General features: G+C 52.7%; 3 protein-coding genes across 3 annotated transcripts; 1 reads left to right on the top strand and 2 right to left on the bottom strand.

The window, feature by feature from the left end:
* Positions 1-1,798: 1,798 nt before the first annotated feature.
* On the top strand, positions 1,799-5,486 carry Tor4a (torsin family 4, member A). Its single transcript, NM_001107816.1, has 2 exons — positions 1,799-2,002; positions 2,681-5,486. The coding sequence occupies exon 2, from the start codon at positions 2,717-2,719 to the stop codon at positions 4,019-4,021; it is 1,305 nt and encodes a 434-aa protein (NP_001101286.1). The 5' UTR covers positions 1,799-2,002; positions 2,681-2,716; the 3' UTR covers positions 4,022-5,486.
* Positions 2,633-13,414, bottom strand: LOC108350588 (60S ribosomal protein L23-like). Its single transcript, XM_063284810.1, has one exon. It carries the CDS (start codon positions 8,074-8,076, stop codon positions 7,648-7,650), a length of 429 nt encoding a protein of 142 aa, XP_063140880.1. The 5' UTR covers positions 8,077-13,414; the 3' UTR covers positions 2,633-7,647.
* Positions 13,415-14,640: 1,226 nt separating this feature from the next.
* Nrarp (Notch-regulated ankyrin repeat protein) lies at positions 14,641-17,195 on the bottom strand. Its single transcript, NM_001143750.1, has one exon. It carries the CDS (start codon positions 16,840-16,842, stop codon positions 16,498-16,500), a length of 345 nt encoding a protein of 114 aa, NP_001137222.1. The 5' UTR covers positions 16,843-17,195; the 3' UTR covers positions 14,641-16,497.
* Positions 17,196-22,453: the final 5,258 nt, after the last annotated feature.

Below are 22,453 nucleotides of genomic sequence, written 5' to 3'. Positions count from 1 at the left end.
TAAACACAGGCCTTCAGTTGGGGGAAATGCTGCTGGATTCTCCTGTTTATCATCATCATCATCATCATCATCATCATCATCATCATCATCATCATCATCATCATTTTTTTTTTCCTGTGGCAAGTTCTCTGTAGCCTTGGCTGTCCTGAAACTCAGTGTGTAAACCAGGCTGTCCTGGGAGTCACAGACACAGAGTCACGGACTTGTCTGCCTCCCATCAGGCTCGGCTTGCTTATTTTAAAAGTGGAAGAGACATGTCTCTGGGGGATGGCAATGACCCACTAGCAAAAAGCTTGTGACACCAGGACTGTGGGTGTCATATCCCGGCACCTGCTACTTACACAGCACAGACATTTCAGGAAGGGCGGGGCTGTGAGGTCCAAACACTGAGGCTCTTGGGACTGTTTTCATGTGCTAAGGATGGCGACGGGGCCACATTGGGTAGACAGGAAAGGACTGGGCCCTGGACAGAAGCTGGGAGAGGACTGGATGCTGGGCAAGGCCATTGGGCAGAGGGAAGGGCTGCTAGAGGCTGAGGGCTGTGAGAGACAAAGGTCTGTGTAGTTGGATTCTGCTTGTGTGGGCCAAGTATGCCTTCAAGGAGTTGTGGAAGGAAAGGGTGAAGGGTCAGGTCTGGGGCCAGTAAAGTTAGATTTTACAGTAGGGTTGGACAAGGGATCGGGCACTGAAGCTTACAAACCTGTCTATAAAAGCCTTCTCCTTGCAAAGATTAACTCTGCGGCATAAGTTCCCTAAATGGGTCACTTTATCAGGCCTTTTTTGTATCCCAAAATGGGACTGTGCCTGAGAATTTGACAGATCAGCCTCTTGCAAAAGTAACTGGCCAGCATTGGGCTTACCTACAGATTACCCTGTCCCTTTTTTACAGGGCCTGACCAGCTACCCCAGGACCCAGTATCCTTCCTGGGTCAGAAAATTCTAGACTAGAAAACCAAGATTTTTAAGAGCCTCTCCCCTCTAGGGCCTGGTCAGTCAGCTTTCTGCACACATTTTACACGGTCTGTAAGTGTAGATGCGAGGTGGGTTATAGGTGAGCCTGAGTTGTTTAGAGGGATCTGGAAACACTTGTCCATTTTAGCCACTCTAAACGTGAGAGAGCTGGAAAGTTCAGGAATCCCAGGCTGGCCAAGGAAGCAACCAGCTCCCTTCCAGAATGGGAGGAGTCGGTGGCCATCCATGCATGGGCCCTTCCTGCACAGAAGGGCATGTTGGTGAGCCGGGCTACAGGCAGACAGGTTGCCATGAAAAGTCTAAAGCTTTTCCGTCTCCAAGTTCTTAGCCCAAGAACCTTTCTAAACCCGCCCCTCCCACTCCACAAGGACCCTGAGCATAAGGGGTTCTATCCCTAGCTCTAGAACTTGTGTTTCTTGGGTTCTGTCCTATGAGAGGTCCAGTTGAATGGGCAAAGGGGTGGGTGGGGGTAGAGTAGGGGAAGGAAGGGGAGCAGAGAGGGAAAGAAAGGAATTAGAGGTGCCCAGTTAAGCAAACGACCTGCTCTATTAGTTTACATTCAGCTAGAGCCTCAGGAGGGTCTTTAGGGTCCCTTCCTCAGTTTTCTGAGGGAAAGGAGTGTCCTGGCAGAGGGGATGTCAATAGAGGGCAGACTGAGCTTTTAGGAGTCCAGGGAACCTATGGGAAGAGCTGCTGGACCGGGCCCTCCCTCTCTGTGCCCTGGATAGGGGTTCTGGGCCAGTCAGCCAGACCTCCCCCCACTGGCGGATCCGTTCGGCCCAAGCTCCGCCTGCCAGCACCCCTGACTCACTTCCTTTGCATCTAAGCGGAAACCTCCCCAGAGCTTCCTCTGCTCCTGTCCCTGGGGACCTGCAGGAGTCGCTGCCCCTTCAAGCCTGCGTTGGACCAGCCAGACCCTGGCCCACCCACCTAACCCTTTGGGTGGAAGACTAGCATTTCCTGTTTCCTGAGTTGCTGGCTACTGGCCTTGGAAGGGAGTGGCCGAGCTGGGGAGCCCGAGCAGCCGCAGGTAGGGATGATATGGAGAAATCCAGGCCAGCCTCCTTACAGTCAAGGCTCTAGTCCTTCCTGGCTCCTTTTGTTCATCTTCTGCTCTTGTGTTCTCTGGGAGGATGCTGAGGGGCCCCAGATTTGGGCCTGGATGGTGGCTAAGGCTGGCAGTGGATTGAAAGGTCTAGGCTGTGACTAGGGACAGTGATAGAGCCCATCCTCAAAAACATGACAGTTGGTCTGCACATTCCTTTCCGCCAACTGTCCTAAGTATGGGGAGAGTCTCAACTCTTAGGGGTACCTAGTCCTCTGGGACAAGGGGCCTACTTGGGACCTGTAAAGCCTTTTGACAGTCTGATAGGTGCTGGGTGTGTTGTGTGCAGGGTTCAATTTGACTATTCTGTATCCCTAATCAGTGACATTATTACAACGAACCTTCTGTTTATTCCTCCAAGGGGGAAGTCAACAATTTGATAAATTATACACCTCACCCCACCCCCGCACTTCCTCAAGGCCTAGTCCTTTTCTGAGAGGACCCAAGAGATTTGCATGCGTTGGGGCCCTCCTGCAGAGAGCTGGACTTCCTGGTTGGTGGAGCTTGGGGAGGCGGGGCTAGTCTTTGGCCGTAAAACTCCTTAAGGAACTCCCAGAGGGTAAGATCCGGGACTCAGGAAGTCTTCCCATTTTCCTATTGCAGGGAGGGGAACTGCATGCACAGCACAGGTCCTGAACCATGGACCGCGGCCATCCTAGCCTAGAGCCCCAGGCCAAGGGGCCATGTGTGATCGCGCCAGTGCGCGCCGTGCTCCGTCTGCGCCGCCGAGTCTGCGTCTTGCGCAAGAGGCGCCTCTTGCAGACCGGCACTGAGCCGAGCGTTGGGACGGGGACACTCGGGTCCAGCGCCAGCTTGGGGACTCTGCGTGCTGACCTAGACCAACCTAAATTCTTCACCTTCGACAGCCTGACGGAGCTGTCTTCTAGGACACCCCGCAAGAGGCGCAGGCGTAGTCGGGTAGTGCTCTACCCGGAAACCTCACGGAAGTGTCGACCCCGTACAGAGCGGCAGAGTCGTGCGCAGCGTTGCCTGCTGCTTCTTGTAGCCATTGTAGGGTTCCAGGTTCTCAACGCCATTGAGAATCTGGACGATAATGCACAACGTTACGACCTCGACGGGCTGGAGAAGGCGCTGCAGCGTTCTGTGTTTGGCCAGCCGGCTGCTGTGAGCCGCATCATGGCCCTGCTGCGAGACTACCTGGCTACCCATGTGCACAGTCACCCCTTGCTCCTGGCACTGCACGGGCCCAGTGGTGTAGGCAAGAGTCACGTGGGGCGCCTGCTGGCTCGCCACTTCCGTGCAGTGCTTGAGGATGGTGCTTTGGTTCTGCAGTACCATGCACGACATCACTGTCCAGAGCTACGCCCGGTTCAGGACTGCCGGAAGGAGCTGGCACAGCGTGTGGCAGATGTGGTAGCACAGGCTGAGGCCGAGGAGAAGACCCCACTCTTGGTTCTGGATGAGGCTGAACTCTTACCACCTGCGCTGCTGGATGAGCTGCACGACCTCCTGCAGCCACAGCGCTCTCACCATTTCCACAATGCTATCTATGTACTCCTAAGTGGCGCTGGCGGTATAGAGATCACACACTTTGTGCTGCAGAATGCGTCACGGATGTTGCCCTCACTCCGCCACAGTGTAGGCCGTACTCAGACTGAGGAATCTCCAGCCTTGGAAGAGTTACAAACCAGTCTTCGAGAGCTCCTGGCCCGTGAACACCCTCTGTGGCACACTGCGGCCATCGTGCCTTTCCTGCTACTGGACAAGCCGGATGTAGTCAACTGCTTCAGAGAGGAGATGGCCGGGGAGGGCTTTTTTCCTGAGCAGGCGCAGGCAGAACATCTGGCGGAGCAGCTCAGCTACTACCATGTTGCTGGACATGAATTCGCCATCACTGGCTGCAAGCAGGTAGTAGCTAAGGTGAACCTCTTGCAACACAAGCCTGCACATGCCGGACACGAGTCAGTGGGCCCAGGCGTTTGAACTGTTGAAGAAAACAGGAAGGATGTCAGGTGATTTGTGGCCCCTAAGCTGGTTCACCCCAGGAGCTATGGAGGCTGATGCAGTGCCTCAGCTCCTCTTCTTCTTCACCCCTGAGGTCACCAGAAAAGCAGCTACCTTCCTGTATGGAGTCTCCCCCACCCCCCAGCTCCCACTATGTCTCTCATGTCCCAGGAGCGTGCGATAGGACCTCCATAACCCTAGGAGGTAGCCAGTGTGTGCTTATGGTACAGTTGTCTCAGTGTGTGGTTGGGGTAGGATCGTGGTCCACTGGAACTTGCGGCAGCCTCCATGCCTCTCACAGACTCCCAGCCACCCCTTGAATGCCTCTTTAGCTTAGAGCCCAGAGGTGGAGAATGCTTCTTTAGGCCTGCCTCAGAGGGCCGTGGAGCTGGTAGAAGACTCCAAGCCAGTGAGTAGATCCAGTGGAATTCTTCAAATGCAGTGGAAGCTAAGAGGAGACCCATCCTCTTGAGGCTGGCTGTCCGTTTTCCCCAGAGAGACATGTAGAATGGTTTTGGAATCAGTTACAAGGTTCAGAGTTCTGCTTACCACAAGAGGTTAGGAGGAACCTCTACCTCCAGGGAGGTGATGTGTCTCCACCCCCCCTGGGGAGACTTCCTGGGAAACCACTCAAAGTCAGGTTTCCCAAGAAAGGCTCACTGGACTCCAGTCTGTCTTACTGCTGAAGAACTTGTACTGGCCCCTTCCAGCCCCTGGCTCTGGAGGGACAGCAGTGGAAGTGAACCATACCTCGAGCCTTGCTGGCTGTTTATAGGAAGCAGGAAGCAAGCATGAGACCCAGTGGGGTGGGGTCAGATGGGCAGGTCCCAAAGCCTCTACCTGCATGTGCTGTGCCGGACGTGAAGTCCTCTTCCCTAGCAGTGTAACTGTCTGGTTACCACAGTTACGTGGGGTGAGGGTCCCTGTAGCCTTTGGCGTCCTAGGTTCAACCCCTGTCTCCCATTTGTGTGGAATTGGCTAGGCATGAGGTTTCTTAGTACTCCGGCCATGTCCGTGCTGCCACCTGGTGGCTGCACCCAGACTTTGCCTTGAATGCTCATCATTCTGGGTTAGAAAGTGAGGCTTGAGGGCACACAGCAGGTGGTGACTAGACGAGATTAGAGAGGAGGAGCCCCTCAATGGGGGTGCTGTGTCCTCCCCTACACTAGGGGAGACCTGCTGCAAAAGCACACAGGTTCAGGCTTCTGTACAGGGCATTGATTTAGTGAGGATCCAAACCCATGCCACGTTGTTTTCTCTTTATTTATTTATAAAACTGTGCACTTCTAAAATAATTTCTTGGAGGCTAATTTCTGGTCTAAAGAGGCCTGTACACTCAGCACTGAGCAGGTTACATCATGCCCATGAATAAACCATAGTTCTAAGCTACCCTTCTATTGTCTTCTTTTCCTTTTCTGTTTGTCTGTGAATTGAGAAGGGGGTACCATAACCCTCAACGATAAATTCACCAGCGTCTCCTTCTGAGCATCTACTTACTAATTCCTGGGTTTGGAGATGGGTGTGGTGGCACACACCCTTCATCCCAACACTTAGGCAGAGGCAGGCAGACCTCTGAGTTCATGGCCAGACCAGTTCATGGTCTACAGAGCGAATTCCAGGACAGCCAGGGCTACACAAAGAAACCCTGTCTCAAAACCCCTGAACCCTCCCTCCAAAATGATAGTTCATGTTTTCAGACAGGGTTTTACATTTGTAACCCAGGCTCACCTTGAACTTTTGAGCCTCTCAAATGCTAGAATTATACTTGTGTAGCATCATGCTGGGCAAATGGATTTTGTGGGTTTTGATATTTGAGAAATTCTGGAGGGAAGTGTAACAGGAAGCTGAAGTTCATAGCTCAGCCAGCAGAACTGAGCAGGAAGTCCGTAAATAACTATTATGTCTGTATTCTTTTGACACAGACTTGCAGTAAGATCCTGGGTGACCCAGAACTCTGTTTTCTCTTTTTGTTTTGCTTTTGAGACAGGATCTTGCTATATAGTCCAGGCTTGTAGCCTAGACTGGTTTCAGACTCTGAATTTGCATCAACCCTGCTGTGATCCACAAGCAGGAAGCAGAGAGCATTAGTTCCAAGTGAAGCTCTGGTGACAAACCTAGAGGTGTCACACCTCCTAATCCTTCCCAAATGTTCTACCAACCAGGGACCAAGTATCCAAACATATGACTCTGAGAAGGCTGCTCCCACTTAAACCACCCATCCAGAGCTTCTGCCAAACACATGTGGAGACAGAAGCTGGAGGAGGAAATCGCTTTATTCAAGTCAAGGTTTGGGGAAGTGGAGTGAGAGTTACATCACCGAGGAGAAAATTTTCCAAAATGGAAATATATCAAGGTGTTGGTGGGTGAGGGGGAAAGACTCCAGCACTGGGCAAAAGTCTTTGTCTTCAAAGCATGTTCACGGGGTTGGGGATTTAGCTCAGTGGTAGAGCACTTGCCTAGCAAGCACAAGGCCCTGGGTTCGGTCCCCAGCTCCGGAAAAAAAAAAAAAAAAGAAATACAGAGGCAGGATGACTGTGCACTTCTCTGTGCTGTAGCACCACGTGCCCTGTGGGGCCACAAGGCCCAGATGCCTGTAGATAGGAAAGTACCTATGAACACATCAATGTCTTCAGAGAAATGGTGAATTAATGAATACAGCCAGATTAAGGAAAGTGCTCCACAGTCCCCTCCCCTGAATCACATAAAGAGGAGGACATTTGGACCACCGTGATAAGAGCGCCACTTGACCCATCAGCTGAACACCCACGGCTCAAGGAGCCAGCAGGCAAGGAGCTCTGCCTGCCGCCCATTCAGCCTGGTTCTGCACCTTGCCTCTGCACGTGTGCTCCAACCACGCTGAGCTTGATTTGCTGTGGTGTCCCTAGCAGCTCTCTAAGAACTTTACCCAACACCCGCCCTCCGACTTGGAGATTCTCGTTGTAGCCTCTTTTACTCCTTTCGTAGCCTTTCTATAACCTATATTTGTACGTAGATAGAATCACCATATGACGTATAATGTCTGTTTTGGGATTAATGTGTCGTAGTCAGGGTTTCTATTCCTGTACAAAACATCAGGACCAAGATGCAAGTTGGGGGTTTATTCAGCTTATACTGCCACATCGCTGTTCATCACCAAAGGAAGTCAGGACCTGAACTCACACAGGGCAGGAAGCAGGAGCCGATGCGGAGGCCATGGAGGGATGTTACTTACTGGCTTGCTCAGCTTGCTTTCTTATAGAACCCAAGACCACCAGCCCAGGGACCACATCACCCACAATGAGCTGGGTCTTCCCACTTTTGATCACTGAGAAAATGCCTTACAGCTGGGTCTCATGAAGGCATTTCCACAACTGAGGCCCCTTTCTCTGTGATAACTCCAGCTTGTGTCAAGTTGACACACAAAACCGGCCAGTAAAATATAGTATTAGGATTGGAACAGAAAACTTGTGTTTGTCAGTGGTCAGGTGTCAAGGGAAATCAGGACGACTTGGACAATTGCAACCACCGTAATTGACCTAGTTTATGAGTTTATCCTATAAGTTCTCCCTCCCCTCCCCACAGAGCAAAGCCTTCTAATGAGTATGTTTTACAGACACACTGGAGAATCAGGCAGTGCTTCCTGCATTGGATGCGATCCTGGGCCACGAGTCTGCATGCTCTTTTGCAATGGGACCTGTGATAGCAGAACCTTTCATCTTGCCTTTATTGTTTACTATGACTTCTGCATCCTCTTCAAAATAAAGAGACACCCCATCTTTTCTTCCGCATGACTTTTGTTGTCGAATTACCATTGCTGGATGGACCTTTTTTCTTAGTTGTGGTCTGCTTTTCTGAACTGTGGCCATCACCATGTGGCCCACACCAGCAGCAGGAAGTCTGTCCAGCCGTCCCTTGATTTCCTTCACAGAGATGATATACACGTTCTTGGTGCCTGTGCTGTCAGCACGGTTGATCACAGCTCCTACCTGGAGACCGAGGGAAATCCGAAATTTTGCTCCGGAGGACCCACCACGTCTTTGCTTCATCTTGAGCATCCGGGAAGAGAAAGAAAGGGCATCCTATAGACTGTACAGTGAGATGAGCACATGTGTGTCCCCGTGCTTCTGACATACTGTGCTCATGAGCAAGGATGGGTACGGACTAGACAAAAGACACAAAGGTGAAGGCAGCGAGATTTTGATGTACAGCATCAAGGGAAGATTATTTCTTTCTGGCAAAACATTACTGTCTTTGTAAAATCATCATCCTTATTATTAGTAGTATTAGTATTATAAAGTTTTATTTATTTGATGTGGATGGGTGTCTTGCCTGGATACATGCCTGTGCACTACAGGCATGCTTGGTGCATGGGGATACCGGAAGAGAAAATCAGATTCTTAGGGACTGGAGTTACATACGGTGGTGAGCTTCCATGTAAGTGGTAGGAATTGAACTCGGGTCCTTGATGAGAGAAGTCAGTGTTCCTAACCACTGAACCATCCCTCCAATCCCTTTTATTTTATGTTTAAAGAATTATATATATTTATTTTATGTATGAGTACACTGTAGCTGTCTTCAGACACACCAGAAGAGGACATCAGGTCCCATTACAGACGGTTGTGAGTCACCATGTGGCTGCTGGGATTTGAACTCAGGACCTCTGGAAGAGCAGTCAGTGCTCTTAACCACTGAGCCATCCCATCTCCAGCCCCTGTTAAATTTTTTCAAAATTATGCTATGTTAGTGTCCCCAGGGGCCTGAAGGGGATGTTGGATCTCCCGGAGCTAGAGTTACAGACAGCTGTGGGTAGGCAGACATGGGTGGGTAGCGATTGAACCAGGGTCCTTTGCAAGAGCCACCGAGTCACCTCTTCAGCTCTGTAAAATCGTCTTTCATTCTCTTTCCTGAACTTTTAAAAATGCTGTTTCAAGCTGAGTATAGTGGTGCTCAGCTTTAATTCCGGCACTCAGGAGGCAGAGGCAGCTTGCAGTCTATATAGTAAGTTCTAGGGCAGACAGAGATGTATAGTAAGACTCACAAAAATCATACAACAAGCAAAAGACATATTATTGTCCTCCCCCAAAATGGGCCCATCAGTCACCTAGACGGGGACCTGTTCTAAAAGAAATAATGTAAGTGTGGTGGTGGTGGCACAGCCTTTGATCCCAGCACTCAGGAGGCAGAGGCAGGAGGATCTCTGAGTTTGAGGGCAGCCTGGTCTACAGACTGAGTTTCAGGACAACCAGGGCTACACAGAGAAATCCTGTCTCGAAAAAACAAATGTTCCACCATGACGACACATGCCTAGTCCCCAAAGCTTTTAGTTGTTGTTGTTGTTATTATTATTATTATTAGTAGTAGTATTAATTATTGGTTTTTCAAGACAGGGTTTCTCTGTGTAGCCAGGCTGGCCTTGAACTCAAAGATCAATCTGCATCTGCCTCCCTAGTACTGGGATTAAAGGCGTGTGTTACCACCACCAAGCTTATATTATTTTAAATTATGTTTGGGGGGTATGCAGGTTTGAGACAGGGATTCTCTGTAGAGCCTTGACTGTTCTAGAACTCACGTTGTAGATCAGGCTAGCCTTGAATCAGAACCTCTTGCCTCTGCTTCCCAAATTCTGGGATTAAAGACATTCACTACACCTGGCTCAGAAAGTTATTTTTAATTTCAAGCTTGAATTTATTTTCTTGAGGCTGGGTCTCACTATGTAGCTCTGGCTGGCCTCCGACTCACAGACTCTGAGTGCCGACATTGTAGGCGCGGGGCAGCTCCAAGCCTAGCCATGTGCATGATGCGTATGCATGAGTGTATGTGTCACGGCTAGTGTGTGGAGACCACAGGACACCTGTGGAGTTGCTGCTCTCCCCTCCCTTCACCATTGGTCAGCAGGCTTGTGTAGCAAGTGCCATCATCTGTGACACTCAGCAGCCTTCGGAGGTGGTTTTTGATAGATGCATATCTTTTTTTTTCTCTCTTTTTTTTTTTTTTTTTTCGGAGCTGGGGACCGAACCCAGGGCCTTGCGCTTGCTAGGCAAGCGCTCTACCACTGAGCTAAATCCCCAACCCCGATAGATGCATATCTTAACTACCTTTATATTACTGTGATAAAACATCATGACCAAAGCAATTTAGAAAAGAAACCGTTTAATTGCCAGGCAGTGGTAGTGCATCCTTTTAATCCCAGCAGAAGACTGGGTGGAAGAAGAAGGAAGGTCTTTACATTTGAGGCCTAGAATCAAGCTCCAGGACAGCCAGGGATACACAGCAGGGAGGACAAGAGGATGAGAGGGAAGGAGGAAGGTAGGGGAAAGGGGGGGGGGAAGGGACAGAGGGAGGGAGGGAGGGAGGGAGGGAGGGAGGGAGGGAGAACATTTAATTGGCTTATGGTTTCAGCTTATCATTTTAGGTTGCAGGAGGAGAGGCAGCCTACTAGTGCCAGCCACCACTGGACCCACAGGGGGCTGGCCCTCAAGGCTCCCACAGAGGCTCCAGGCTCTATACCCAGGGCACCCTCTAATATATTGTGATGATCATTTGGAATGTGTCCTGTATCTTGCAGCCATTAGAAATGTGGCCCTTGGGGGAAGGGCTACAACTGTGGCTGTTCTGCTAACCATCTTTGAAGCCTTGGACCTTGGATTATCTTCCTTTTTCCATTTGGTCAAGACATCATAGGGACAGCAGGAGTGATCCAGGGGTTCCAGCTGGGCAGTTGGCCTCTGTCACCTAATGCTCCACCTTCTGATTTGTTGTCTCGGCCTTTCCTGTTCTTTCCACAAATGATCAGGCTTTAACTTCCGCTACACGGCCAAGGCCGGCTGTGCATTTCCTCCCTAGTCTTTCCCTATTTCTTTCTCTCTATCCATCCCGCTCACTTGGTTTTGAGAACTCGCTCTCTGTCCCATAACCCACCTTGTCGAGCTCCCACGCTGTGCGAAGCTCCAGCTGGTCATGCCTTTCTGATCTGTGCATGTCAGTTCTTGCTCCAAAGTGACCTAAGCACTTCACCCAACCTTCGCTTCATGCCTCGACGGATGGAGGTTAGAGTCCTGGGTAACCATGTGCACAAACACAGCTGCCCACCCGGTCACACACCTAGTGTTCTTGGCGGGGACCAAGTGCGGGCCGTGACCACAGGGAGGCAGCATAGCCTCGCAGGCCAGACGCAGCCGCCCCCTCCCCAGCTTCCACCCCCTTTTCCCTAACTCGCTTTAAGCGCCACAGGATGAGCCGAGGTCATCAGAAGCTGGGGAGGTCCAAGTTGGGCAAGGAGCGTCCGAGATCCAGTCTCGCCCCTGTTCTCCCGCCCGGTCCTTGTTCCACCGTGCCGAAGGGGAACCCCGCCCGCTCACGGGAGGTGACCAGAGATCTCTGCTCCTGTTTGGTCAGGACCGGGGTGTTCTCAGACTCTGCTTGGGTCTCCTACAACCTCCTTGTCTTGGGGTGGACAGCAGTGTGGCTCGCGGCCCTGCACACGTGCACCAAGAGTCCCCGAGGCACTAAGAAGTGTCTGGAGGGCAAAGGCAGGTCTTCCTAAGGAGCTGCGGGTCCCAGGCCGTGACCTAGAGCAGACGACAGCTGGTCTCTGCTCTCACACCGAGCCCGGCAGTGGGTGCTTGGGCAGCCGGTGCGCCGGAGGGCGCCGCTCTCGGTCGCCTCGCCTGGCGGGCTCGCAGGAACCGCCCTGCTGGCTTTGAATGTAAAGACTCTGCCTTTGTGAGTGCTTGCCCGCCCCACCGGCCGCCGTCCTCATTAGCATAGCAGCTGCTCGCCGAGCGAGGACCGGCTCAGGAGAGGGCAGAGGCCTCCGGAATGAATGGGGCCGCGGCTTCGGTGCGGGCGAGAGAAGAAAGACCGACAGACGGACACGCAGGGGACTGTCGGAAGGACATCCAACCAGAAGAATGCGCCGCACGGGGGCGGGGCTGAGGCGGTGGGGGAGGGCGGCCTCCAGGGACCCTAGAGCCCCAGGAGGGTCTTGCCAAGGCCTCAGAAGGAGCAGTTGCTGAGGTTCCCAGACCTTCGACGGCCCCTCCTACGGCCTGAGCCCTTATACGGAGGGCTTGGGCTTTGTTGCTTAGCAGTCCCAGGCAAGAGGCCTCCTTTCCCGTCCTTCAAGGCCTGTGGATGTCGCCTCTTCCCTGAGGCCTCATGGGAGCACCAAGACACAGCTGGCTTTCCCAGGTCAAAGGGTAGCTGTTCCTTCATCTGTGGTACACGCCCCCTCTGTCCTTTTTTTTTTTTTTTTTTTTTTCTTTTCTTTTTTTTTCGGAGCTGGGGACCGAACCCAGGGCCTTGCGCTTGCTAGGCAAGCGCTCTACCACTGAGCTAAATCCCCAACCCCCTCTGTCCATTTTTGTGGCGAGCTTTAGGGACAAGAGTGCCCCATAGCCACTTCTCTTTTCCCTTTCTGGCCTGCTTTGTGTCCTGACTCTCCCCTGTTGGCTCTTCCCAGTCCACTCTTACAAGTAGACGATATTTCTGCATTTCTGGAAGTAAATGTTTTCTCTGTAATGGGTCAGATCAGAGATGGGTAGGAGCCAAGCACTCTTCTGAAAACGGGGCCCTCACATTCTCTGTGTCCTTTCTCCCTTTAGGGTTTCCCAATTCTGGTGCCCATTCCTTCTCCAGGTCCTCTCAGTGCCTCTTGGCTTGTACCCTCACCTAGCAACAGGCACATCTGCAGCTCTGGAAGGCCAGGACAGAGGGGGAACCTGGGTCATCTATAACTTCTTTTCACCTGCCCTAACCTGGACCAGTTTGGGGAGAGGATAGGAAATTTATCCCAGACTCGTCTAGCCAATACCACTGCCCACTCCACTGCAGTGGGTACTTTGTTGAGCTGAAAGGACCACTGGCCACTACATTCTAGGGCGCTGGAGATACGGCAACCTTGACTTGGTCACATCTAGAGACTTAGGCCTGCTCCCACTGCACAAGCAACTGGCTGTCATGGGAGACATTCAGTGGAGTACTGTTCCTGCTGAACCCTCCCTGCTCTGCCAGCCTAAAGACTTCAGCTAAGTCCTCCCCTGCTCACTCTGGAGCACGCTGCCCAGTCGCACTCTGTGGGCCTGACTAGCTGGCACTCCTGCCATAGCTGAGCCCACCAAGGGGAAGGGCTGGTGATTTGAGGGTTGAGTGTGTCTACCTACCTGCCTCCTAGTCTCCTAGTGTGCTGCATTGTGAAGAGGCTGTGCTTTCACCTCAGCTCAGACAGCATGGGTTCCCTCCTCAGCCATCTTTTTTTTTCTTTTTTCTTTTTTTTTTTTTTTTTTTTTTGAGATAGGGTTTCTCTGTCTGTGTAGCCCTGACTGTGTCACTGTGAAGATCAGACCGGCCTCAAACTCAAGAGCTCTGCCTGCCTCTGCCTCCCCTGTGCTTGGACTAAAGGTCTATGCCACCAAACCCTGGTTTCCCATCTCTTCTTAGCTTCACTTCATTGATGGCACAACACAGTCTGCTGTATCCCTCCAAAGAGAAGGAGATGCAGGACTGCAGCTGGCAAAGGCGTATCTGGAAGCCCTCGAGCCTCTCCTAGGTGGGGTAATTCTAAAGGTGCTGTGAAGGCAGTGATTCTTGTCTAGCCTTCCCTCCTCACAACTCCAAGTTAGTACTCGAACAGTCTAGGGAGAGGGTGGGGAATAAAGACTTAACCGGCCACATCATTCTAGCTGTGGGCAGTCTGTTGAGCTGGAAGAACGGTTGGCCATTGCACTCCAGGGAAAGGGACATCAGCAACAGTATAACTTCGGACTTGTCTCATTCCCATGAAAATAGTATAGCGCAGGGGAAGGCATGGGTACTCCCAGTGGTAACAATTCCTGGAGCAGGACTTCTGAGGAAGATCCCATGTCTCTGCAGAGTATATACATCATAGTCTGCTCACTCTTGGAAGTTTAATAACCTTATTGTTGCTAGGGAGAAAATGATAAGACCTCAAAGTAGGAACCTGAGGGGTGTGTGGGGGACTGGTGGCTGCCTGGAGTTTGTATCACAATAGCTACTTATATCACGGCTCCTTCAGAGTTCCTCTCATGGCTGCTGCTGCTCTGGTCCAGTCAGGCACCTCCTTCCCTGATTCCAATTCGGACCCCAGGACAGGGCTGTCCATATTCCTCCAATGCATTTCCTCAAATCACAGGTATGGGAAACCTGGACCTAACTCAGATCTGCTTTTTGGTGAATTTGGCCCTGGACTCTGGAAGTCCAAATGTCTAGAGTTGTTACTTGCCCTGGAGCAACTGGAATGTTCCCCCAAATCTAAAGAGACCCTCATCTGTGCAGAACTTCCTCCAGGGTTTCAACTCTCAGGCTGGGTAGGAAGCAGGAAGAGCTACAAGCAGATATTTCTCTGGGGAGGTCTCAGCCTCTCTGTCAGTACTAGGAAGTGGCTAAGACAGGAGCTCCTGAGGTGCATCTGGGTTTCCGAAGCCCCTGTGGTTGAGTTAGACTTGACGGTTGAGCTAGGCTGAGCTCATGTTTTACCCAGCTTGTTCTCTAGGTTCACAAGCCAAGCAGCCATCCTCTATTAGCTAAAGACAGCATGCCATGGCCCAATCCTCATCTGCTTACAGAGGATCCATGACTTGTTCCAAAATTAAGAACCAGTATTTTTTTTAATATAAAAAGAGCAATGAAAAATTTATTTATAAATTTTTCACGATGGGCTACAAGTCTATATCATACGCTCAGGAGTGTGCCAGACTTCATACAGATAGAAGAGACCAGACCAAGACCCATCTGAAGCTTCAACATAGGTCTAGGAAGTCTTAACATTAATTAACATAATTAAAAAGGCATTTGCATGAAGAAAAACCATAGAGAACTCCTTCTGAAGTAATCTGTGCTTGTCTCAATGTTTGCCACTTTCACATTATCACTGTTCCTCCCACACTGGTTCATAAAAGTGTAGAAGACCAAAGAGAAGGACCAGGCAGCACAAAGGGCCCCACCCACCTGTGTCCTCAAGTGCTCCCCATTTTTGTACGCAGGGTCAGCAGCACTTCTACGAAGGGGAAACCTCATTTAAATTTGAATAATTCAGCCTCCCTTTTATTCCCCAGAATCAAAACAAAAAGGGGTGTGGGGTTGCATAGGAAATTGGAATCACAGAAACCAGGAAGTCTCCTTCCAGAGACAGCAAGTGACACTCCACACCTCCTCCAGCCCTGGTCCTTGGCACAGCCCCTCCCTCATGGCAGGATCCTCTGATCATAATAGGCTTGAGGGTGGGGAGGGGGCTGGGGAAGGCAGAAAGGTCACGGCAGCCCTTCCACTCATTCAGCAATACCATGAGAGATTCACAGTCTTTATAGGAATTTTATAAAAATATAAATATGGGTACACAACAGCCTTCACAACGCTGGATACAACGCCCTTTAAAATTGGGTTCATAACCAAGATTCAAAAAATACACCTAAAACTTGGCTTAAAATATGTTAATATTTTATATTCTGTCATAAATGTTATGACATTTACTTGTGGCAAATTCATTTACTTTTTTAAAAAAGTGTGCAACCGACTATTAACTATAATAGAAGTCACTAGGAAGGGTAACATGCTCTCAGAATCCCCACGTCCCAGCCACGCGGGCTTCAAGGTCCCTTTGGAACTTTGCTAAACCAGCTGGTGTGGAGAATGGTGGCCTCTCACGGGAAGGGAAAGGGAGATAGATTCTGGGCTCCCTGAACTCAGAATCCAGGGAGAATAACAGAGGAATGAGGTGTGGAAGATTAGGGACTTGGTGGGGGAGGGGCTAGCAATGGGAAAACCATAGGACTAGGCGGTATTTTCAGTGCAACCAAGAAATGGTAGACTCAAGTTTTTAGTTTTAAGGAAAAAAAAATGCATCTTTCTCCCATAACCACGCACAATATTTCCAAACAAAAAACTCAGGCGCACAAACTTCACCCACAAATATACACACACGTGATAAATAGTTGAGGACATCAGGAACCCGGAGCGTCCCCTTCCCTCGTGAGAGGGCGCGCAGATGGTGGAGCCCGGTAGTGGCTGCTTGGCGGCCGCCAGTTGTGGGAGCCACAGTGCGGGCGGGCGGGTCTCACGGGCGGCGGCGGGAGCGCGAGTCCGCCCGCGTCTTTCACCTTCCGGAGAAAACATTTCAAGCGGAGGATCCGGTATCTCGGGATTCCGAAGTCTCCCGGTGTGAGACTCAAATTTCAAAATGGACTGGAGCCTGCGCCCCGCCCCCACCCTCTAGGCGGTCGGGGGCCGTGGGAAGGCTCTGGGGCCCTGCGGGGCTCAGAAGACTGCCCAGGGGAGGCGCTCTATTGCGGAGGCTCGAACTAAGGGGGCCACGGACGCGCTACTTTGGTCGTGGCCGTGGACATAGAGACCTAGCCCGATTTCCACGCGGACCAGCAAACCTGGCGCACACCGAGGTAGTTGGCGGGAAGGTACAGCAGAGACGACGCAGGTGAGGCCAGGGTCCGGGGTCGGGGTGGCTATCACCGGCCGCTGGCCGCGTACTTGGCCTTGGTGATGAGATAGAGCACGATGTCCTGGTGGCCCCCGAAAGCGGCGATGTGCAGTGCGCTCCAGCCGTCGCGGTTGGCTAGGCGGATGTCTGCGCCGAATTTGACTAGCAGCTTCACCAGCTCCAGGTTGCCGTCGATGACTGACTGGTGTAGTGCTGTCTGGCCCTCCGGCCCGAACGAGTTCACGTTGAATTCGCAGTTAGTCATGTTCTGCAGCAGCGACTGAAGCTCCTGTGTGTTGCCCTTGCGCACCGCTTCCTGGAAGATGCGCTGCGTCTGTGGCGCCGAGCAGGTGGACAGCTCGGCTTGGCTCATGCTGCCGCAGAGCTAGGGCCCCGGGCCGCGCCCCGGCTCAGCGCGGGCGGCGGCTGCAATGCGGGCCCCGGGCTGTCTCGGGGCGTGTCTCGAGGTACGCCTCGGCGCATGGAGGGCGCTGCGCCCTCGGGCCCCGCACGCCGCCTCTGCGCACTCCGGGCGCTGGGGGCCGAGGGCCGCAGGCGCGGGACCCCTGCTGCATCCAGCCGCGCCCAAGCGGGCGGGCGACAGGGCTGAGTGCTGGTTCGCAGGACCTGGAGTAGCCGGGAGGCCGCGACACTCGCAGTCGTGGTCCCTTCGAGGTTAGGCTTCGCTCCAGCGGAACTCCACCCGCGTCCCTTTGCAAAACAGTTCTAATTCGCCCGCAGCTTCCCGGAGTTTTTACGGTTGGTTCTTATATTTGCATAACAATGGATGCTCTTGACGCACACACCAGGGCACTTTCGATTGGGTGGTGCCCACGTGGGGGCGGGGCGGAGGCGGGGTCGTGCGGCTGCTCCCTCCTGGATAGAGGGCGCTGATCTCAGCCAGCACCAGACGGGGTGGTCAGGCGGCCTCAGGGGTTTTCCAGCACCACTGCCGGATCCTGGGTCTGGTTGCTCCGGTGTATAGCCGCCTTCCGCAGTTTTCTTCTTCCTTCATAGATGTCGGGAATTGTGAGTTCCTCGAGCAGACACTCCCAGGCTGGGACCTAGTGTTCACTGTGGCAATTCCACGAAGTTGCGTAGTCCTCCATCACTCTCGTCCTTTCTACTCAAGTGTAACTTCCCAGGGAGCTTGAGCAGCAATTGTGTTTGGCCCCTTTACACTGATGAAAGGCGCTCCATGCCCTTAAGCCACCCCCACTGTAGGGGTTTCTTTGGCAGGCTGGTATATATTCTCTCTCTCTCTCTCTCTCTCTCTCTCTCTCTCTCTCTCTCTCTCTCTCTGTTATGGTGTGCAGTCTCACCACTCCTCCTTATGTGTTGTTTCCACTGCTTAGCCCTTGTCAGCATTCGCGACACATAGGGCTGGCTGGTGAGACCCACAGCATTGCCCTCTGAGGGAGCTTTGAAATGACTCATTTCCCAACCATAAGCCCCACGTTTTATTGACCACTCTTAACAACTGACCAGGAGGCAGGAGGTGCTGGTGCTGGCTGGGAAGGCAAGGCTCCACATTTCCTCATCCTGTTTTACAGCTTACAGCTTCACTGTGGTTGCTGAAAATTAAGGAGGAATGATCTTAAGACTTGACAGAGCAGGAGGCAGGGCACGTCAGGACTTGATTTCCTCTGAAGCTAACTGGGAATTCCAAGCAGGCAACTGTAAGCCTCGGCTGGGCAGACCACCCTGCCAGGCTCCATCTGGGGAAGCTCATTTTGCTGGATGCTCACGCTCCAGACTCAGAACTATATCATACTCACATGACCCCAACCTTACTCTGAGCTCTGGGAGGAACCATAGGTAAATAGAATGGAGAAAGTAGGCTCTCTGTGACCATCTTTGGGCAGTTGCCAGTAGGTCAACTTGTTTAAGGGTCACGCTCACCTTTTGGTAGCCTAAGAACCTGAACCTCGTGTATCCAGCTTTGAGACCTCTCTGGTTTTCTTGCGATCCATGGTCTATTGGGTTCTGCCCATTTGGTCCCCTATCCCACACCTTATGCCTCACTGTTCCAAGATCTTGAGAGGAACCCGTATGGTTCTCTCCACTGTGCAGGTAGACTGAGGTGCAGTTGGGGATTCTGACTGATGCAGGCTGTGTCACAGAACACTAACCCAGAACAGGGAGCACAGGGAGAAAAGGGAGTTCCGGGAGCTCCCAGGAGGGGAGCATAGGAGGACAGGATCTGCTTCCTGGTTGGCCCGTGGTTTAATGCATTCGCATAGGGGCTGGGGATTTAGCTCAGTGGTAGAGCGCTTACCTAGGAAGCGCAAGGCCCTGGGTTCGGTCCCCAGCTCCGAAAAAAAGAACCAAAAAAAAAAAAATGCATTCGCATAGGGCTTCGAGGTATTAGACAGGCAGGAGTCAGAGACCACACCTTGGAGTGAGCAGAGCCCTTACTTTCACCAAGCCCAGGGCTGTCCCTTGAAGGTGAATGGGTCACTGGATGGGCCCCTACCTAGGTGGGCTCCAGCCTGGCCTGAGGAAGGGCATCTGAGATGCTTGCCCAGAGCAGAGCCTGGGAGAAAAGTCCTGTTGACATCCGCAGCAGGCGGCAGACAAAGGGGCCCTGTGTGAGCTCAGTGTGGGAACACTAGGCCGCCACCACAGGGGCTGTGAGAGCTGGAAGGCTCGGCTAGTTCTTGCAGAATAGCATGGCTGGTGTGGCAGTCCTATCGTAGTAAAAGCTTATCCTGAGGACATTTTGCCCTGTGTTAGGCTCATAGCACAGACAGATGTGCTTGGTGTGCCACCACCTCTGTGCAGCTGAGATGGAGCCGTGGTCAGCTTCCTGAAGGACTTCTTAGGTGGTGGCTACAGGATCCCCTTCTGGCTCACCCTCCTTTACCAGGGCTGTGCTCTGGCCCACACCCATGCCTTCCTGTAGCTGTCTCAGATAAGGAGGGGCTTGGGGAAGGCTGTGGGGCATTTGGTTTCTAGTAAGCACCACCCAAACGTTTGCTGGAGGATACTTCCAAAAGGTGGACATTTGTTCCATGCTATTGAAGAGAGGGGGGGGGGGAGGGTGCTCCCAGGAGTCTCAGGGGACCTAGTATTAATTCCAGTGTTTGTGATGTTCGCTTGGGATCTAGGAGGCCCCCTTCTGGCTGTGATACTGGACCCTGACCTTTATTCCCTGCTAATGACTAAGAATGCTGGCCCAGCAGCATCCTGACCACCATCTGCTCATTCCTAGAAGGAAACAGCGGGAAGGGCATCCTTCTCCCTCTCGATGATTGGCTCCCTTCCTGCTTAGGTGGGTGCTCAGCAGCCAGCAGCTGTGAGAGCAATGCTGTGAAGGGGTAGCATGTACAGTGTTCTGGAATCCCTGTTGGGGAAATCTGGGTGGAGTAGTCTAGGCAATCTGAGAGGCCATAGGAGGACAGCCCAGACAGGGCAGCTGGCCAAAGCTGGGCCAGGCCTGCAGCCACCTTAAAGGCGCTGAGCAGGGGAGGGAGGCCAGTGGGCAGTGGGGGGCGGGGCTTCCAGCTAATTCATTAAAATGTGTTGGGGAGCGTGGGAAAGAGGAGAGTGTTTCTTCCCAGCAGCCCAGACACCTGGTAGAAGAGAGAGGATAGGAATCAAATAACAAACACTGAGCTCCAGCCAGCCGGCAGAGCAGAGGAAGGAGGCCGGCAGGAACTGCAGCAGACAATCACTGTGACTAGGCTCCTGCTCATGCCACTCAGCATGGCAGGCCAACGCTGGATAGACACCATAGCTGCTCTGTTACCACTGTGACTATACCCAATCCTTGAGGCAACCTGTCTGTGCAGCTGAGAAAGCCCATAGTGCAACCAGTCTCCTAGGTTTGGGGCTTCCGGTGCCTGAACCTGCACGGGGCAAACAGCCTCCAGTCCCCTGAAATGGCGAGGGTGGCAGTGCTTCACTGCAAGTGATCCCTGTGCTGGGCAAAGAGGAGGCAGGAGCAAGGGAAACACATGGGACAGTGGGCATGGCTGGCCTGAGGATGGGCCTAGGGGCAGGATCAAGGTGGACGGCATGGTCAGGTCTCTTGCAACTTGACCTTTGGTCCTGCAGCTCCTAGGACGCAACCGTGCTGGGCAGCTATTAAATGCTCCTTGACGCTTCCTCGTAATCCAGGACCAGCGAAGAATGTGGTCAGGAGCTCTTCCAGGATAGGACATAGAGCTAGGGTCTCCAACCCTGATCCCCTCAACACTGGGACACTCGGCCCAGGCTCCAAGGCTGCACAGCAGGTTGAATGGAAGGTCCGGATTAGAGGTGGTTCAGAGGGACACTGGGAGTGGAGTTGCTGCAGTCTCTGCCCAGCTCTCCTCATTTATGAAGTGACAGCTAGGTTTCTGTAGGTAGACTGGGCTGAGGTGCAGGTCCCACTTGCACAGCTGGGCAAGTGGCATGTCACAGGGACACTAGGGAGGGCCCAGGTCCCAAGGGTAGTGGGCAGACATGGTCCTAGTACCACACACCTGGATCTGTAGGTATTCCCTGCACCAGGCAAGAAATAACACTCAGGACCTTGTTGCCGAAGGCATCTGTTAGGTTCTGCAGCCAAATCTGGGCTGGTTTCCGCTTAAGGCAGGAAGCAAAGGAAAGGGATGTGAGCAAGGGGTGGAGGTGGCACATTCCTGGGGAGTGAGCGAGGAGGAGGCAGGCTCCAGAACACCAAGTGTGCTGACTACAGGCTGGCTGCAGGCAGGAGCCTCTACCCTGGGTCTCCTCTTCCCTCCCTTCCCCCCTTTCTCTTCCTTCCTGATTGGCTTTCCTACCTTTACGATCCCTGACATCAGCATCCCCAGATCCTCTAGGGTAGCTAGGGTAGGGTATGGTAGCCTCGGCTTCCTCAGAGAGCAAAGGCAGCAGCATCTACTTGGGCAGTCGTGGCTAGACAGGGGCTCATTATATGGGTGATAGGTGCTTCTAGCCTCCCAGTCGGTTATAGTGGCTGCTCTCCTCTCTCCCCGGAGAGTCACCTTTGCCTGATCCAGGGTGACGGAGACCAGTGCCTGAACCTGTGCCTTATGGGTCTCACCTGGATCCAGGGCCTAAGAACCCTGGACATCTAGAAATCCGTTTGTCTTTGGAGTCTCTAGCAACTAGAAGGAAGGGTTTGGAATAGGCATAGGGTTAGATTAAGCAAACAGACAAGGCTACAGCCTGAATCACACAGGTCACATGTTTTTCAGGTTTATTGTTAGGCTGTCTCTGGCTGTCTTGCCTTCAAAAAGGGCTAAGGGCTTGGCTTGGCCCATAGCCGCTGGGGGCCGTCTCCAGGACCTTGTGGTAGTGTGTGATGATGAGGCCCAGGTGGGAGCTATCCCAGAATACCTTGCCACAATGCTGAAAGCAGTAGAAATGTTGCAGCCGAGGCTTCTTTAGCATGCCGGATAGGACCCCTTCCAGCCGCAGTGGTGTGCCATTGGTCAGTGGAGCTGAAGTGGTAGCCTATATGCCTTCTGGCTTTGCCCAGTCTCAAGGGGGATCAGAGGCACAGCACTGCGCCCCCCCCCCCCCCCCGCCTCCTCCTCTGGGGCTAGGTCTAGGCCAGGAGACGGTGCCTGGTTTCTCAGCTGGCTCAAGGCATCCATTAGCTGTGCCTAAGGTCTCTTTCCTTCTGGCAGCTTCTGAGGATCTCATCCTTGCTCCTGGTGGTTTCATCGCCTATTAGAATATGATAGGGCCCGATGGAACTGTCCTAAGGAGCACAGAGTCTCCTGTGCCCAGAAGGCCACTGTGAGCTGAATCTCGGTTATTTCAGGGCCTGGCTCACCGCCCTCCCCCCACCTCCCAAATGGAGAGTCCAAAGAGCAGAGGCCGAGAAGCCTTGGTACTTCTGGGTTCCTCCCCAGGGAACTTAAACTTTGGGCCATTCTTAGGACTCAAAGGTCCCTGAGAAACAAGTCCTGGGGATGAGATCTGCTGATTAGGGAGCCAGGGGCCTGAGAACCAGTGGGTGGGGGTGGGGCAGACCTTTTGTAGTGATA

The sequence above is a fragment of the Rattus norvegicus genome, chromosome 3 (genome assembly GCF_036323735.1).
Source record: "Rattus norvegicus strain BN/NHsdMcwi chromosome 3, GRCr8, whole genome shotgun sequence".
Taxonomy (NCBI): Eukaryota; Metazoa; Chordata; class Mammalia; order Rodentia; family Muridae; genus Rattus; species Rattus norvegicus.
The sequence above is the reverse complement of the archived record's forward strand: the minus strand, read 5'-3'. Positions and strand labels throughout refer to the sequence as shown.

Bases quoted from the DNA above. Each gene is read 5' to 3' on its own strand.
- Tor4a (NM_001107816.1), top strand. From the start codon at position 2,717: ATGGACCGCGGCCATCCTAGCCTAGAGCCCCAGGCCAAGGGGCCATGT.
- LOC108350588 (XM_063284810.1), bottom strand. From the start codon at position 8,076: ATGCTCAAGATGAAGCAAAGACGTGGTGGGTCCTCCGGAGCAAAATTT.
- Nrarp (NM_001143750.1), bottom strand. From the start codon at position 16,842: ATGAGCCAAGCCGAGCTGTCCACCTGCTCGGCGCCACAGACGCAGCGC.